This window comes from Miscanthus floridulus, chromosome 1, assembly GCF_019320115.1.
Source record: "Miscanthus floridulus cultivar M001 chromosome 1, ASM1932011v1, whole genome shotgun sequence".
NCBI classification, from domain to species: Eukaryota; Viridiplantae; Streptophyta; class Magnoliopsida; order Poales; family Poaceae; genus Miscanthus; species Miscanthus floridulus.
In genome coordinates, this window is record NC_089580.1 from 50,252,359 (window position 1) to 50,269,755 (window position 17,397).

Consider the following 17,397-nt stretch of genomic DNA (forward strand, 5'->3'; position numbering starts at 1 on the left):
CTCGAAGCTGCTGCAGAAGGAGTTGGTCTTGTTTGACCTTGGCCTAGAGCTCACGGAGCTGCTCTAGGTCTGGGCGCTGAGGTCGTACAAGAGTGACGTTCTCATTTCATGCGGCCGGTAGGGCAATGCGTGGGGGCGTGGCGGCACCCGCCCCTGGGCGAAGTGGGGAGCGGCTACCTGTTGCCTCGTCCTCTTCGCCTGCCCTCGGCATCTCGAGCCCGACGTGGAAACACTCGTGAGTGGGATCATAAGTACCTTCGTCGTCAGAGTCGGAGTAACCAAAGCAGTAGTCGCTTGCGGCCAAGAACTGGCGCAAAGCCCTAGAGTCGTGGAGCCCGGAGAAATCCACTCTGGGTCATGCCTCGTCCTCATCCGAGGAGTCGGCGTGGGTGCTTAGGTCGAGATCGAAGCGCTGGCAGCGCTCTGAGGGATCCTCGTGAGCGGCAGCGTATGCGTAGACGTAAGAAGCGGTGGCATTTCTCAACCCAAAGGGGTATGGGGATGGTGCCGTCGCTAGATTCTGCTCCGTCGGGGTCGGTTCTTCAGGGAGTGGTGGAGCAGAGCTTGATGACTAGGCATCACCACGAGCCACCAGCGATTTTCCTTTGTCCAAGCTCAGGCCAGACAGGTCCCCAGCCAGGGACCCTGTACCAACAGCTGGTCGCAGGATATCGGCGGGGAGTGGCGTGTCGCCCCGGGTTCGCGTAGCATCGGGGTGGCCTTGCTCGTGTCGTGCCTGGCGAGCGCGGCGAGAGCGGCCGCCTGGGCGCCGCCTGCGCCTAGGCTACCGGTGCATAACTTCATCATCGGACGGTGGGGCTCGAGGAGCGAGGAGTACCATGTCGTACTCATGCCCTAGAGATATGAACTCTAGGCTCCCGAACCAAACCACGGTGCCGAGACGCAATGGTCGTACGAGGTCTGCCATCCGGAACCTGCTAGGATGAAAAAACTGACACGCAGAGGCCCCTACCTGGTGCGCCAACTGTCGGTGTTTCAGACCGGGGGTCCTCAACCGACCAGTGAATTTGTTCTGCGTGCTCTCGATTCCGGATGGTGATGCAAAGAGACACAAGATTTATACTGATTCAGGCAATCGGCGCCCTACGTCTAGTCTGAGAGATCGAACTTGTATTCCTTGCACTAAAGTGCTCGTAGTAGGGGGTTACAAGCTAAGGGAGAGAGGGAACTAGTCTTAGGTCTCGGCAGGGTGTCATGTGGGCCGTCTGAGACGTTGCTCTCAAGCGGCTGGAATGTGTGCGTGTCTATGTGTTACAAGGTGTCCTCCTCCTTCGTCCCCCCTCTAAATGGCCCAAGTCCTCGTCTTTTATAGTTGAAGGGAAGACAAGGACAGTACATGTGTTAACTATGCGGCGCCGTGCCAACAGGGGCGGCATGTCCGAGCCCTGTGGCCTGTTCCTGTGGCATGTTCCTGTGGCGACGTGGTCGTCGGAGTGGTCCATCCTTAGGGTACTAGGGCGGCGTGGTCGTCCCATCAGATCCTGTGCGTCGTGGGAGCCCCGGGAATGCCTCGGAGTGGATGCGGCGACGAACGTGCAAGCCACTGTGGACGGACTGTGCGCGAGGCCGAGACTTGGTCGGTGCCGAGGCTTGTACTGCGGTGGGGGGGTCTCGGCAGGCACGAACCCTAAGATCGCCGAGGCCCCGGTGTATAGTGCCGAGGCCCTGGTGTACAGTGCCGAGGCCTTGAGCGGGCGGCCGATCATGGGTACAGCGTTAGGACACAGTGGCCGGTAATCCCCGTCGTACCCTGTCCCAGCCGGTATGGCGCTGATCGTGGACACAGTGGTGGGACATAGTAGCCGGTAATCCCCGCCGTGCCCTGTCCCGGCCGGCATGGCGCTGATGCGACCTCGGGTCGCGTCGGCCATTCTGTGGCGTGGAGCCACCGTCCGGCTGAGATTGCGGGAGTGGTTGAAGCATTAATGAGACATGACACGCTGTCGGGAGGGTCGTCCGAGGCGGGGGGCGACGGACCGCGGATGAGCCGGCCTCAAGCGACACGGAGAATGAGGCCTCGCGCGAGACGGAGATCAGGCTCCTTGCCAAGGCCTCGCGCGAGAGGCCTCGCGCGATACGGAGAACGCGCCTCCTGCCGAGGCCTTCCGTGGAGAGCCTCGGGCGAGGCGGAGACGGCGTTCCCTGCCGAGGCCTTCCCTGGGGAGCCTCGCACGAAGCGGAGTTCGCGTCAGGATGCCGAGGCCTCCTGCTCGAGGCTCGAGGCGAGGAGGGGGAGGATCCAGTGGGCTCGGTCATGGCGGGTGAGGGGCCCACGCCTTACCTTCTAGCTTTTCTTATTTTTTTAGATGAGACTTTAGCGACCCTATTTGATGTTTTGCTTGGGGTACCCCATACTAAGGTACCCGACAACGCAATCATTAAATAAATCTCATGAGCCAAAAATCATCTAAATATTCGCATAAAATAAGTTGCATATTCTATTATAATACACAGACATGTTCCAATCCAAACAGGCAAAAAATAGAGCACAACAGTCCAAAAAGGCAAACAGGCCATCGTTACACGAGTGTTTATCAAATTAATAATAACATAATCCCTTTCCTTCCGGACAAATTTTTTTATATCTCTAAATAGCTATACTATTTTATGAATAATCTAATATATTTATTTGATATCATGAAAGTTAGTGTCTTTTACAAATTTAGTTGAATTTAAAATTATTTGCATTTTTTAATGGAGAGAAAAAATTATTATAGAAGTGTCCGTTGACATTGGACCACCGAAACGGCTAGTATACTACGTGACGTCAGTGATCTGACGCGTTTCTCTGTCCAGAAAAAAAACATAGGCCCCGTTTAGTTGCCGTCGGAATCCTCCAACACTGTAGTGTATGATAGCATTTTATTTGTATTTAGTAATAATTGTTTAATCGTTGACTAATTAGACTTAAAATTTTTGTCTCGCAAAGTATAACCAAACTGTGCAATTAGTTTTTGATTTCGTCAATATTTAGTACTCCCATGTATGTACCGCAAGTTTGATGTGACGGGGAATCTTCTTTTTGCATAGTGGCAAAGTTTGGATTTTGGATAACTAAGGCCCGTTTAGATCCAAAAAATTTTTGGATTTTGGCTACTGTAGCACTTTCGTTTGTATTTGGCAATTAGTGTCTAATTATGGACTAATTAGGTTCAAAAGTTTCGTCTCGCGATTTCTCACCCAACTGTACAATTAGTTTTTTTTTTGTCTACATTTAGTACTTTATTATGTGCCGCAAGATTCGATATGTGTGCAAAAAATTTTGGCAACTAAACAGGCAAAAAAAAAAAAAAAAAAAAAAAAAAAAAAAAAAAAACGGCCTGACAACTGACGAGACGAGACTCGATTGAGACTAGGCACAGCAAAAAAGGACGGCCTTTGCTTCCGACCGAAGTCTCCTCGCTCCTCGGTCAAGTCTCGGTGTGCGCGGGTCGGCGCCTCGGCGGGTGTCAAGTTAAGGGACAGCAACCGCGCGGCCCCAGCCCAAGCGCCGCCCCTCCATCGTTTCCTCTTCCTCCCTCCCTCCCTCCCAATTGCTCGCCGAAACCTCACCAGTGACCAGTCACCACCACCACCACCATGGATGGTTCCGCCTCCCCCTCCGCGGCCGCAGTCGAGACTGATACGCGGGGAGGAGAAGCTCCGTCCAAAGCCAAGCGAGGCAACGGTACGATCAACGGAAACTGATGCCACCTCACTCTGCTTCGTTGTGTACCAGTAGCACCTTAGTTCGCTAGTGTTTACTGTTCCCTAGATGAAAACGATGTCCTTACTGAGATCTATAGTTACTTTTTTTGCGAGAGGAGATCTATAGTTACTGTACTTTCTTTTATAAGGGTATTTGTAGTTCCTTTTTGAAAAACCCCGTTGTGATTATTACTGATTACTACTGCTGTTGTATTCTAGTGTAATAACAATTTCATGGCTGCTTCGGTTTCACCATAAGTTACTTATAACTTATGGTGATCTGTTGTAGGAGTTGTCATTATGAACTAGTTCGTGTAAGGACTGCTGTTACAGTTCAAGCTTTCAACTAAATGGAACATCACCCGTTCGAAACTGATGTCATTATTTTGATTAGTGTCAAGCATCTGCTTAATGTTAGATTTGTGATAACAATGCTTGCCATGCCTTATTCAGCCGAGGAGAAATATCAACATGGACAGCCGGTTTACTTTCCAGAGGAACTAGTGGACAAATGGGTTTCTTTTTCTCTTCGTGGCCTGTACTATTGCTACAACATCTCGCTGCAAGGGTCTTGCAACACAACTGCTGATCCCACCGACATAATTTTAGCTGTCAAATGTGACTTGGGACCTGACTTCCTTCGGTACTCTTTTAACTTGGGTGGTATTGAAGTTACCATTAAGTACTTGCACTTGATTCATCTGAATCAAGAACAGGTAAATATGGAATGATGCTATCTTTTTTTCTTAATCTCAGGTTCCTGTTTTTAGTTTCTTTTATCAATATATGTTAGTATTTAAGTGTGAGAGGTCTTCTGCATTAATGCTGTGTACAACATTTTTGCTTCTTCAGGTAATTTTTGCTAGAAGATTCCAGACCACGGTTCTTTCTTTGCTCATTAACAGTGACCATTCGGAGGTCAGCAATGCTATAAAATACTTCCATGAACTGCAAGTAGATGTGGGGGTAGTCTATCTACTTCTGCCCACAGTGTATGGCAAAATTGATTGGTGTGGTATCAAGTTCTCAACTTCATCAGTATATGATGATGTGACTGATAAAAATCTGAGACATTGCCATTCTTGTAAAGATGCTGATATACTGCAGACAATGGATGATCCTTGCTGCAGGTGCATACTTCAGAATTCTGTTGTCTATGCCCCTCGTGATGGAAACTTTTATAATATTACAGACCTTGACCTAAATGTAAACCAACCTTTGGATTTGAACAATAGGACTGCTGTTAGCTGCAAAAGGTATTAAGATTAGATTTATATTTGTCCTTATATTTGTTATGTGAAGGGCGGGCCTGGTGCAAGCGGTAGACTCTTACCGCCTGTGACCGGAAGGTCCCGGGTTCGAGTCGCGGTCTCCTCGCATTGCACAAGCAAGGGTAAGGCTTGCCACTAACACCCTTCCCCAGACCCCGCACAGAGCGGGAGCTCTCTGCACTGGGTACGCCCGTTTTTTTATATTTGTTATGTGCTCCTGTAATTGGTAGAATTTACATCCAACAATTGGTATTCTTTTTGTATGCTCTGGATATGGCCCACATTTTACCTCTGAAAGCAAACTACTGTTGGTTGCCAATGGATTATTCACAGTGCAAAACTTCCTCTACAAATGCTACGAAAAAAGGAAAGGTTGTTTTCTGTTAACAGTACCAATATTTTTGCCTCTTGATATCTTGTTCTAACAGCATATATAAATTCATTATTACACACGATATTTTTGCCTCTTGATAGTGCAAAACTTCCTCTACAAATCATATCATGTTAGCATATATCTTGTTCTAACAGTATATACAACCAACAATTAGCCTTACATGAGTGATACCATTCGATTAGTATTTGAAAGCACTATCTTATAAGATAAAATATAGGTCAAAGTATAATTTTGGAGACCACGCCTAGTCAAACCGCACCTTATATTGAAATGGAGGGATTAATTTAGTAAGTAAATTCCATGCAAAAGAAAAGGTATGCACATGTAATTTTCCACTCTCAGAAGATAGAGAATGAGGTTAGAAGTGTTGTAACCTGTGACCCTACTGCTGTTAATAGGCTATGCATGATGTTAACTTATCCTTTTCCTTTCTTCAGAACCTGGGAGTGTTAAGTTGCCACCTGAACTCTGCAGAGTAGTCATGGCACCAGTGTCGACAAATACTTTGTTTAGCTTCTCATTTGTTCCTTCCATAATGTACCGTATCCAGTGTCTGCTTCTATCTGCAAAGTTGAAAATCCAGTTGGGCCCAAGAATGCAACAGTTCAACATAGCAGCTATGAAGGTTCTCTTTTTCTCAGCAGTTATTTACTCCACTAATAGCTGTAGTACGCAACTAGATACTAAGGTTAACTGGATGAGCTTTTAAGCTACAAAAGAATTTCAGTTGCTCTTATTTTGTCGAGGTGTTGAGAATAAAGAATGTCAATGCATTACATGTTACTGAACAGCAGTTTTTTTTTTAAAAAAAAGAACAGATGGCTTGCTTGTATTATGCTTAATTTCTAAACTAATAGCAACATTGGTTAATGCTTAACTATTTCATTTCCTATGAATTTGAAGTTAGCAAGCTGTATCATGTGCAGATTCTGGAAGCACTTACAACAAAGGAATGCCAGGAGACTATTTCACTGGAATCATTAGAAACACTTGGGGATTCTTTCATTAAGTATGTTACAGGCGAAAATCTTTTTAGCAAATACAAGCATCGAGAGGACATACTGACCTCTATGAGGGAAGAAAAGGTCACCAACGCAGCTCTATGTCAGCTAGGTTGCAAAAGCGAACTTGTGGTACTGAAGATCTTCTAATCTGCTTTGCATGCCTTTTTTCAACTTAGCACTGAAGTGTAATAGTTGGTTAAACTTTCTGAATGAAATAGTTTGTGATTGAAACTAACACTTATCGTTGCCAAGGTCCAGATAACCCCTAAACTAACGTTTTGTTCGATTTACTCCCCCAACTACTTCAGTTGCTCCAGTTTACCCTTAACAAGATCTATCTTTTTTGTGTCTCCATGTGCAAGTTAGGTTTTAATTCAAATTTTGTGAGATAATAGTGGACATCATATTTTATGTTACCAAATATATATGATGAATTTTTCATCGTTATGTTTCATACAATTTTATATCTCTAGTGCTAATTTATTATCGACCAATCAAATGATGATGAATTTTTTATGTATTTTTAACATAAATTATTATGTCATCTGTCACCTCACAAAATTTGAAATTAAAACTCAACTTGTACACAGAGAAACAAAAAAAAAATCTTTGTATGGGGTAAATTGGACCAACTGAAATTGTTGGGGGAGTAAATCGAACCAAATGTTTTTAGGTTTATTTGGACATAGTCCAAACTTGAGGGAAGTAATTTGGACCTTTTCCTTTAAATCAAAAAGAAAATAATTTTGTTCACTTAAAGTCATATTACTAGTGATGAATGTTCGCACCGTGGTTCAAATGACCTTGTTTAGAGCAGTCTTTTCATGGAAAAAATGTTGCAGGAACTGTTATGCTTTCTACAAAATTTCTGTGCTGCAAACAGGCATGCCAGCTAAGATCATGTTGCGAGCAATATTTTCATGGAAGTCCTACTGGAGATGTAGATTTCGTTTTCTGTCCATTACTTTGTTACAAGTTTTAAAGGTGCTTTTTGATAATACTGTTGTCCACAATTTTTTACCATGTTATGCAATGAAACACTAAGCCAAATGGACCAAAATTTGCCACCATTATCCACAAATTACTCCACTCTTTGTAAGTACAGAGATAGAATCATTTTAGTTACTTTATCATCTCCTTCAGCACTTAAATTAATTTATATGTTTACTTTCAGGTCTATATAACATTAATATATTTTTTCTTGTTTGGCAGGGATACATTCGAGGTGAATTGTTTAACCCAAAAAAATGGACCATTCCAGGGCTCGGCTATGACACACGTGGTAACAACAAAGTTTTCTTCCGAACAACCAATAATATGTACAGTCTGAAGGAAGTATCCATAAAAAGCAAGAGAATTGCTGATACAGTTGAAGCCTTGACTGGGGCCTACCTCAGTGCTTGTGGTGAACTGGCAGCAGTTCATTTCATCAAATCACTAGGAATGGATGTAGAACTGCATAGTAAAATGCAAGTTGAAAGGATCATTACAACAAAATCTGAAGAATTCATTGACGTGAAAAGCTTGCAGACAATCCTCGGTTATGTGTTCGATGACAGTTCACTGTTAATAGAAGCATTGACACATAGTTCCTACAATATTGCTGGTATTACAGCTTGCAATGAGGTTAATCTCGATGACTTAATGCACTTGATCTTCAGTAGCAATCGTTTATATTTTTTCGTATTTAATTGCAAACAATTCTTTTTCAAAGTTAACAATATTTTTGCAGTTGAGTAATCTGCAGCATTGAGATGGGTAGTTCAGTAGTTTTTCAGTTAATCCAAAGGGCGTGAATATGTAACATAAAGACTAACCCAAGCCATGGAATGGACTACTAACTTTTAATACAATGAAAAATTGTTCTCCTGCGTGTTTGAGGGGAAAAATAATGTTTTGCAGTTCTTTGATACACCCTTGACATGCAAGAACATAGACAAAATTGTCTGTTCAGAATTACTAAAGGTGGCTAAATAATACCAACAGCAACGGAGTCTAAAAATCTACCAATAGGAGAGAATCAGAGAAGTACAAGGAAATGTATGAAATTATAATTTATTAATTGTATTAACCCTTTTATTAACTTCTTTTAACACAAATGGTATTTTACCCCAGATGGCTTCTTATGGGTAAACTTAACAAGTCTGTGCCCGTGTGCAGAGGCTTGAATTTCTCGGAGATGCTGTATTGGACTACATCTTAACTGATTACTTTTACAGAAAGTACTACCCCAATTGTACACCAGCTCTGTTGACAAATCTACGAAAAGCTTCTGTGAACAACTGTTGCTATGCACATGCAGCTGTTAAAGCAGGGTTACACAAGCATATTATTATTCATTCCTCATTAAAACAGATGATTAACGATCTTGAGAATTCAAGGTGGTCATTTTCAGGCCCATCGCATGGTTGGGAACCTGGCATTGGTCTACCTGAGGTGTGTCTTTTTGAATGTTCAGTTTTTCTAGGTTTCTTTAAAACACATGTTTCATGCATTCCTAGGACCATGAAAACACATTTGCCCCCTTTTTTTATTTGCATTGAACACATATACTTACCGTATTTTGTATGGTTTCTGTTTCATATTTCTTTGGATAAATTAGTTATTAGCTACAGCTGTATGGCTGAAACTAGCTAGCAGTTCTGTTCAGCTTTCATTAGTCTTTGTTCTCTCGTACAGTATTATCATACAGTATTATCATGTCTCATGGTAGACAACTTGCCACTCTGCCAGTAACGAGGCAGATGGTTCTGTAGGCTCAGGATGAATCTGGTTTAACAATTGAAATGGTAACGTGAAATATGGATTAACCATGTGGTTTCGCCTCGTTTCCGCCTTTGTTTTTTTTTTAACTGAAACCTTCGAGATTTCTCAATAGGTGCTATGTTCTGTTACTCTTCGGATGTTTTTTTTTTCATTTTCGTGGATAACATGTGTCTGTTGCTTGTTCGAAAATAAAACACAGGATCTCGCAGATTTGTTTGAAGCAATAGCTGGTGCAATTTACGTCGACAGCAGGAATAACAAGGAGGTTGTCTGGAGAGCCATGAGACGGCTACTGGAACCTCTTGCCACCCCGAAGACCATGGAGCCTGACCCAGTGTCGGAACTGAAGGAATTATGCGAGCGCAAAAGTTACCCTAAGCCATCGTACTCTCCAACTCGTGACGATGTAGCTGGAGTGACAATGGTGGTTGCAAAGGTGAAGGCTGCGGGGACAGTGTACTCCGAGACTGGAAAAGGCCGCAACCAGGATGTGGCGGAAGTTCTCGCTGCAAAGGCTCTGCTCAAGAAACTAAAGGCCGGAGCTAGAGGATGACGTTTGGACTTTGGAGCAGAGGGCATTAGATATTTGCGCACTTGATAGCTGTTTTCGCGGAGGATCAATTCGGTCGCTTGGTTACCAGCTTGTACGTCACTACTACAGAAACGATTATGCGCAGCGTTGCACTTTTACACTCCATAGCGGACGTCTATTTTGTTCGCTGCGGTAAATCTCACGATTTACCGCGGCGGGCATTTTTTATTTACCGTAGCGGTCACTTTTGCCCGCTACGGTAAATTGATTTACCGTGGCGGACGTCTTAAAATGCCCGCCACGGAAAATAGGCTATTTACCACGGCGGACGTTTTAAGATGTCCGCCATGGTAAATTGATTTATCGTGACGAGCACCTTATAAGACCCGCTTCCAGAAAAAGCAGGCCCAGCTCGCGGCCCAGCTCAGCCCGTCATATATATACACAAGCTAGGGTTTCTGTCACTCACACCCACCAGACGCCGCCCCTCACTTCTCTCTCACACAGCCCCAGCCTCTCCCTCACAGCCTCGACTCCGCTCTCTCCCTCTGTCTCCGGCGGCCAGGCGCGTGGGGGCGGCCGGATCCGCGGCGGCGCGCCTCCCTCCTCTGTCTCCGGCGGCCAGGCGCGCGGGGGCGGTCAGATCTGCGGCGGCGCGCCTCCCTCCTCTGTCTTCGGTGGCCAGGCGCGCGGGGGCGGCTGGATCCGCGGCGGCGCGCCTCCCTCCTCTGTCTCCGGTGGCCAGGCGCGCGAGGGCGGCCGGATCCGCGGGATCCGCGGCGGCGCGCCTCCGTCCTCTGTCTCCGGCGGCCAGGCGCGCCTCCCTCCTCTGTCTCCGGCGGCCAGGCGCGCGGGGGCGGCCGATCCGCGGCGGCGCGCCTCCCTCCTCTGTCTCCGGTGGCCAGGCGCGCGAGGGCGGCCGGATCCGCGGCGGCGCGCCTCCGTCCTCTGTCTCCGGCGGCCAGGCGCGCCTCCCTCCTCTGTCTCCGGCGGCCAGGCGCGCGGGGGCGGCCGGATCCGCGGCGGCGCGCCTCCCTCCTCTGTCTCCGGCAGCCAGGCGCGCGGGGGCGGCCGGATCCGCGGGATCCGCGGTGGCGCGCCTCCCTCCTCTGTCTCCGGCGGCCAGGCCGAGGCCGAGGCAGTCTCCTCTCCACTCCATCGTCACCACCTCTCCACTCCTCTCCCGACGCGACTCCCTCCTCCGTCTCCGGCGGTACAGGTCTCTCTTCGTCTCCCTCGCTCTTCTCTCTTCGTCTCCCTCACTGTGCCCTCTCCCCTTTCCCAGATCTAGAGCCGGCACGGACGTCGGAGCTGCGGTGGCGGCGCACGCGGATGCGCGGCTGCTCGGCGCCCTCCTCCTTTCCGGCCTCATCTTCGGCAGCGGCGCTGCAGAGGCGGCTGCAGCTGGATCTAGGGACGACGATGGCGGCGCTAGGGTTTCGGTTTGGGATTGGGCTCGCCGGTGGGCTCAGTCAATGGGCTCGCCGGTGGGCTTTGGGTTTTTTTTTGTTTTTTCCAAATGATTAACCGAGGCGGTCAGTGTAACGTGCCCGCCGCGAAAAAAGTATATTTACCGCGGCGGGCACGTTACACCGCCCGCCGCGGTAAATCGGTTAACCGCGGCGGGTAAGGCCGTCCGCCGCGGTTAAGCCACGATTTACCGTGGCCTCTAGGCCGCGGCGGACGGCTTTGCCCGCCGCGGAAAACCGAAAACACCCGTCTCCAGTAAAGTTTTTGTAGTAGTGCGTAAGACTGGTTCGAGGTTTGAGCGTCGCAGCTGTGAGAAACTTTTATTGGTGTTGACCAATGGTCTGTTTGGTTCCGACCGTGGTCTAGAACGATTCCTAGCCGGATTGCTTGTGTATTTTATATAACATTTCATGAGCTGGAATGATTCCTGAGTGGAATCCTGACTAACCGAACAATGCCTAAAGAGAAGGAAGAAACAAGTAGCGGATATGTGGTGCCAAGTCATAGAAATGGCGTTGCAGAACTAACGTTTGCTTCTGTTTTTGTTTCCTGTTCCTGGTTTATGCTGTGCTACTCGAAGCACTGGAAACCCGTAACATTTGTAACTAAATCTCGAGGGCCGCTTTTTGGCCACTAATAAAACCAGGTGAGGATCGTTAAAAAAAAGTTAGATACTCCATGCTATAAGGGCTGTTGAACCATCCCCTTTTGGTTTCGATAGCTGCCACAGAACCTCTGACCTACGATGCAGTGTCTTCGTGCGCACGTTTCCTCCCCACCCGTCATGTGTTCGCATCTTGCTCTCTCTCCTCCGTCCTGGTCTCCTTTCTGCTTCTGCGGCCAACGGCGGGTGAGCACGAGCTGGTGCCTGGTGGTGCACGCGGCTTGTCACTTGTGTGCAGTGCGCGCTGCCGGACATGGCAGCACGAGCGCGGGCGCGATGCGGAAGGTGTCGGTGTGAGCGTGGCCGTGGCCGTGGCCGTGGCCGAGCATAGGCCAGGACGCCCGAATCTTTTTGGCCATTGACGACATTCTCATGGCAATTGGCAAGGGAAGCTAATCCACTTCTGATATGTCTAATCCAATCATCGTGTGACGTGGTGTGTTGAATCTCCTGAATCAATCTGATGATTTACGTATGTACCCTTGTGCAAAATGTGCTACTAGACCTTAGAGACTGTTCAGCTCCATTTTTTTAGCTCCACTCTCAATTTCGCTAGCTAAACATAGTGATAACTCCGCAAACTCTACTCTAGAAAAAAAGATAGAGTTAAAGAGCTAACTCCAAGCTTTTTGTGTACAACCTAAAAGGGTACTCTTAAAAATGAACTTGCATGTGTGTGCTAGAAGGAAGTGCGAGCGCTAGGTTCGACTGGCGAGCGACAGGTAGCTGTGAGTAGTCCTATCATTATCGTGGGTCACCCAAAACGTAGGCCTTGTTTAGTTAGACCCTAAAGTCCAAAAAGTTGCTATAGTACCTATCACATCGAATGTTTGCGGCTCATGTATGGAGCATTAAATGTAAACGAAAAGAAAAACTAATTACATAGTTTGGTGGGAAATTGCGAGACGAACGTTTTAAGCCTAATTAGTCAATGTTTGGACACTATTTACCAAATAAAAACGAAGGTGCTACAGTAGCCCCAAATTCCAAATTTTGCCAACTAAATAAGGGCATAGGAAGAAGCTCTTCCTTGGGGTATTGGACTACGAACCGATTTTGTTTTTTTCTCTCTCTCTCTCCTTATTAACTTGATTTCACCTTAAAAAAAATCTTATCTGGCAGGTTCATTTAATTTTATGGAAACCACCTCTAGTACTCTGTTGACACTGCCCTAATGGATCTTCATTCATACTAATACTCCCTCTGTCCAGAAAAGAATGCAACTACGGGTTACGTGCCAGTATAGGTGATTCACGTTTGTTCAAATTTCTAGTAAATAATATTCACATTTACGGCTCTAAAATAATTTATTATAAAAATACATTTCATAGTTAATCTAATGATATTTATTTAATATCATAAATATTGATATTTTTTATCTATAATTGATCGAACTTAGGATACTAAACCATACACTGCTACAGTTGCATTCTTTCCGGGACTGAGGGAGCGGTTGAAAACATATTCAAACAGGGGCGGAGCTAGGCCTTTTTGTGGTGTCACTTGACAGCAACATATTTTTTAAATGCAAGGCTAAAATGTTGTCAACTAAGGAAAAGTAAGGTTAACGAACGAGTTAGATCGGTTCCTGTATTCAAACATTTGTATGTCATGGCTATTTTAATGTAAGGGCCCGTTTGGATCCTTAGAATTGAATTCATTCTAATAATTACAATTTAGCTATAGATTAATTAAACTAATATAGTTGTATATGGAATATATTTGTATATTATTGTTAGCCATATAAGGGACATACTTATATGTTGTATTTATATTGTAGGGAAGTGAGTTGAAGAGTGTGCTATAAATTGAAGAGTAGAATTATAGCATAGTGATTTATAGAATCTATTTTTATCTCTCACCCTATGAATTTGACATAGACTTATTTGTGAGCTTGAGAAAGTTATGGAATATCAAATTCCAAGACAAATAGCCTAATCCTTTAAGTAGATTTTAATTCCTACAAAATGAAGAGATCCAAACGGCCCGTAAATGTATATAGCCCAGTGGAATAAACTCTATAAATCAAAACGAAACGAAATGGGGTATAGCCAAGTACGTAGTAAGGTAGGAATTTTGGCCCATTACCTAATGAGTTAATGTTCGAATCATTTCATCCTAGATTTTTATTAAAGCAAATGATAGAATATTAATATGCTTTGGCACGACGCTAAAGTGAACTAAGGGGCATTATATATCAACATAGCACATTCTCATCTATGATTCCACTTTAACAGAAAGGAAAACCGAAAGAGCATGTCTGATTTGCTTTGCATCCACTATTCTATTATGACATTATACAAGCCTATTAAAAAGCTAAAATGAGGGGCGGAGCTATATAGGATCTTGGGTGCGAGCGCACCCACGTAAAAATATATATAAAAAAACTATAATCAAAGACTATGTATGGTTCTGATTGGCACGATTTTAAATGGCTCTCACTCCGTGTTACAGTGCGTGGAAGAATTGAAGCCAGTCAAACCAAAAATAATAGTTTCGGCAACTCCTAGTTTATTTTGAGAAGAAGGGGAAATCAACTCATCGCCACAGTGCACGGAGGAGCAAGAGCCAAATCTATTTAAAGCTCTATCAAACAAGGTCTATTTTTATCCATGCATCAATAGTCAATACCCCCGTGGCACAAATATATGAACGAGTACAAGACAAGCACAAATTTCCAATATGATCCGACTTCTCCTCTTGAAAACCTTTAAAATTGTAAAATGATGACTATGAGACAAAACTGTACATTCGAGATTGTACGAAGCTTGCGTGATATAAAAAACACAAATCGAAGTTTCAGTGAGGGTTCATGTTATGGATGAGTTAGTATTTGTTGTTTCTGCACCATCATCAAGCAAGCCATCAATCAAACCAAGCTTGTTCGACAAGTATCTGAACTCGGGTATCACCCGTCCGGCCGTCCGGCCGTCCCAGACTCCCAGTGGAGAGTGGACCCCGCTTCAGAGTTCAGATCCAAGCTTCGCCCCCCGTTTGTTTAGGCTTGTTTGGCTGATAAGCCATGGCTGAAAATACTGTTGGCTGATTTGATGTGAGAAAAAAATATTGTTTGTTGGCTGAAAAAGTACGGTTTATAAGTCAAACAAGTCCAAACAAACAAGACATTTGTTCCACATGTATATTTGCTTTTAGATATAGTTATCAGTTTATTTCAGTTTATTCTCTCTCACAGAATATTATTAAATTATCCGAAATCATCCAAAAACGTACCAGCCGAACGCGCCGACAGCGTGGATATGCTTTACTTTGTTAGACGAATAGTCATAGGGTTGCTTTATGCAGTGAGCAGGCCCTTGCTGGCAGTTGGCTTTTCATAATCGTGCGCTACTTTCTGTAGCACCTTTGAACTAACACAATAATACTAATACTATGTACGGTTTCAGTTAGCTTTTGACATCTTTTTTTTTTCTAGTTTCGTGTTTGTTTCTGCCCTTGCCGTTTTCAAAGAAAAGGAATTATTCGCTTCGAAAATGACCTTGAAATTTCAAATTTGTTTTCGCCTCTACTATAGTGATTACCACTCCCTTTGTCCCACAGAGTGTCACTCTCGCTTATCAAGAAGTCAAATAATTTCATTTAAGTATATATATAATAAATTATTAATACTCCGTAAAAAACGTCACTCTCACTTACCGAGAAGTCAAATATTTTTCATTTAAATATATATATATAATAAATTATTAATACTTATGGTCGTTGAATATATTTTCATAATAATAAGCTTATTTGAAAATACAAATATTGTTAATATTTTATATAAATCTAGTCAGACTTAAGAGAGTTTGACCAATACAAAATTCTAGGCGACTTTATTGTTATTTCTTTTGACAATGGGGAGCTGCTAGCATTTATTTTTTGAGCAGGACCGGTAAAGAAACTAGTCCCTGAATTGGAAGACAACACCCAAAGTTATTGGTAAGGGTAAAGTACATTTCCACCCTCAAACTTGTGTTGTAGTCTTATTTTCAACTTTAGACTACGAAACCGGGTAACATACGCCCTCCAATTATCAAAACCAAAAAAAAAAATTATCCTTGTATTGGTTTTAAAAGTGACTTTGTATGTTCTATAAAAATAAATAAAAATCTCATTAGTTTCTAGAATTCATAAATGAATTATTTTTAAATCAGGAAAATATGAAATTAGTACCAATTTGTTCTTCTAAAAAATGTTGTCTAATTGTTATGATCTATGCACCGGTATTTAGAATTGGTTTATTTATGTCCCTATTGCTTTATTGCTTGTAGTTGCACTCATCATTTATTTAAAACAAGTAACAACCAAATAACTTTAAATATAACACTAATGGATTGATGATATTTTTAGAAGAAAATTGAAACTAGTTTCATATTTTTATGATTTAAAATAAATTAATTATGAATTTATAGATATCAAACTAGTTTTTTATATGATTATTAGAAAATAGAAAACTCCTTTTGAAATAACCAGATGACTATTTTTGGCTAGTTTCAACAGTTGAAGGATGTGGTCTATACGGTGTGTTTGGTTGAGGTGTGGCTTCTGAAAAAGTTGTTGTGAGCTATGGAAAACTGCTGCATGGTGTGGCCCGTGGAAAAGTTGTAAGCTATTTAGTTCAAATAAGTATAAAACTTACCGCATATCTCTATTTTTCTAGAAACAAATGTGAAACAACTCTCAATTTTCACCATTTTAAAAAACAAAATGCCAAAAACCAAAAGCAAAGTCAAAGGTAGCTGCTTCTTGGAAGCAGCTTTTGGTTTTCACCTCTTTGGTTGGAATTTTGGTCTTTTAAACCAAAAAAAAACAGCTCCAAAAGCCCAAACAAAAGTACACGTAGCTTGCTAGGCCTCTAGTCCCATTGCCCTATGTCTCAGAATCAAAACTAATACAAGACTACCTTGTCACACTTTGTTCGGAACCAAGCGCGGATCCCATGCTTTAGACTTTAGAATTCTAAAAACTTTATAGCACTTTACCTCACTTTTGAGGTCTAAAGCTCTAATCGGCCTGTTCGCTAGTTGGTTTCTGTGCTGATTTAGGCTGACTGATGCTGGTTTATTGTGAGAGGAAAATACTGTTGACTGGCTGATTTGGGCTGGCTGAAACCAACAAGCGAACAGGCCGAATGTGATGTGAGCTAAAGTTTAGAGCTAATTTTCGACCATCTGTTTGGAGCTTTGGTTCTAAAATTTAGAGGAGAGAATCCAAGCAGGCCCTTAGAACACTTTAGCTCACGTTTGAGCTCTAAAGCTCTAATATGAGGTGGGCTAAAATTTAGAGCTAACTTTAGACCACTTATTTATAGTTTTAGTTCTAAAGTTTAGAGCTTTAAAGTTTAGAGGAGTAAAACCAAACAGGTCCTTAGATAAATCGAGCTAGGAGGTGGTCGCTTGCTAGCACAACATGCCAACAGCAAGCACACAACTTGCTAGCACAACACCTTTTTTCTCCTCATTGGTATTTGATAATGTAAATTTCTTTAGGTTACGAGTACGTGTACTTGGGCTTATTTTAGTGTCGTGAATTTATGGTACTCTACTTGTCCGTAGTACACATGTATATTTACTAGGAGTATTTACGTATCT

General features: G+C 43.7%; 2 protein-coding genes across 3 annotated transcripts; one reads left to right on the top strand and one right to left on the bottom strand.

Annotated features, from left to right (window-relative positions):
* The first annotated feature begins 3,413 nt into the window (after positions 1-3,413).
* LOC136517124 (endoribonuclease Dicer homolog 2a-like) lies at positions 3,414-9,828 on the top strand. Of its 2 annotated transcripts, none has more exons than XM_066510677.1 (9): positions 3,414-3,688; positions 4,162-4,424; positions 4,561-4,964; positions 5,278-5,351; positions 5,811-5,998; positions 6,300-6,506; positions 7,590-8,003; positions 8,538-8,813; positions 9,343-9,828. In XM_066510677.1, exons 1-9 carry the CDS (start codon positions 3,601-3,603, stop codon positions 9,694-9,696), a joined length of 2,268 nt encoding a protein of 755 aa, XP_066366774.1. In that variant the 5' UTR covers positions 3,414-3,600; the 3' UTR covers positions 9,697-9,828. The 2 variants fall into 2 exon arrangements, with proteins under 2 accessions (XP_066366774.1, XP_066366844.1); XM_066510747.1 differs by having other exon boundaries at positions 4,561-4,838.
* Positions 9,829-10,174: 346 nt separating this feature from the next.
* LOC136456488 (uncharacterized) lies at positions 10,175-10,834 on the bottom strand. The gene has a single exon (XM_066456393.1). The coding sequence runs from the start codon at positions 10,832-10,834 to the stop codon at positions 10,175-10,177; it is 660 nt and encodes a 219-aa protein (XP_066312490.1).
* Between the last annotated feature and the right edge of the window lie 6,563 nt (positions 10,835-17,397).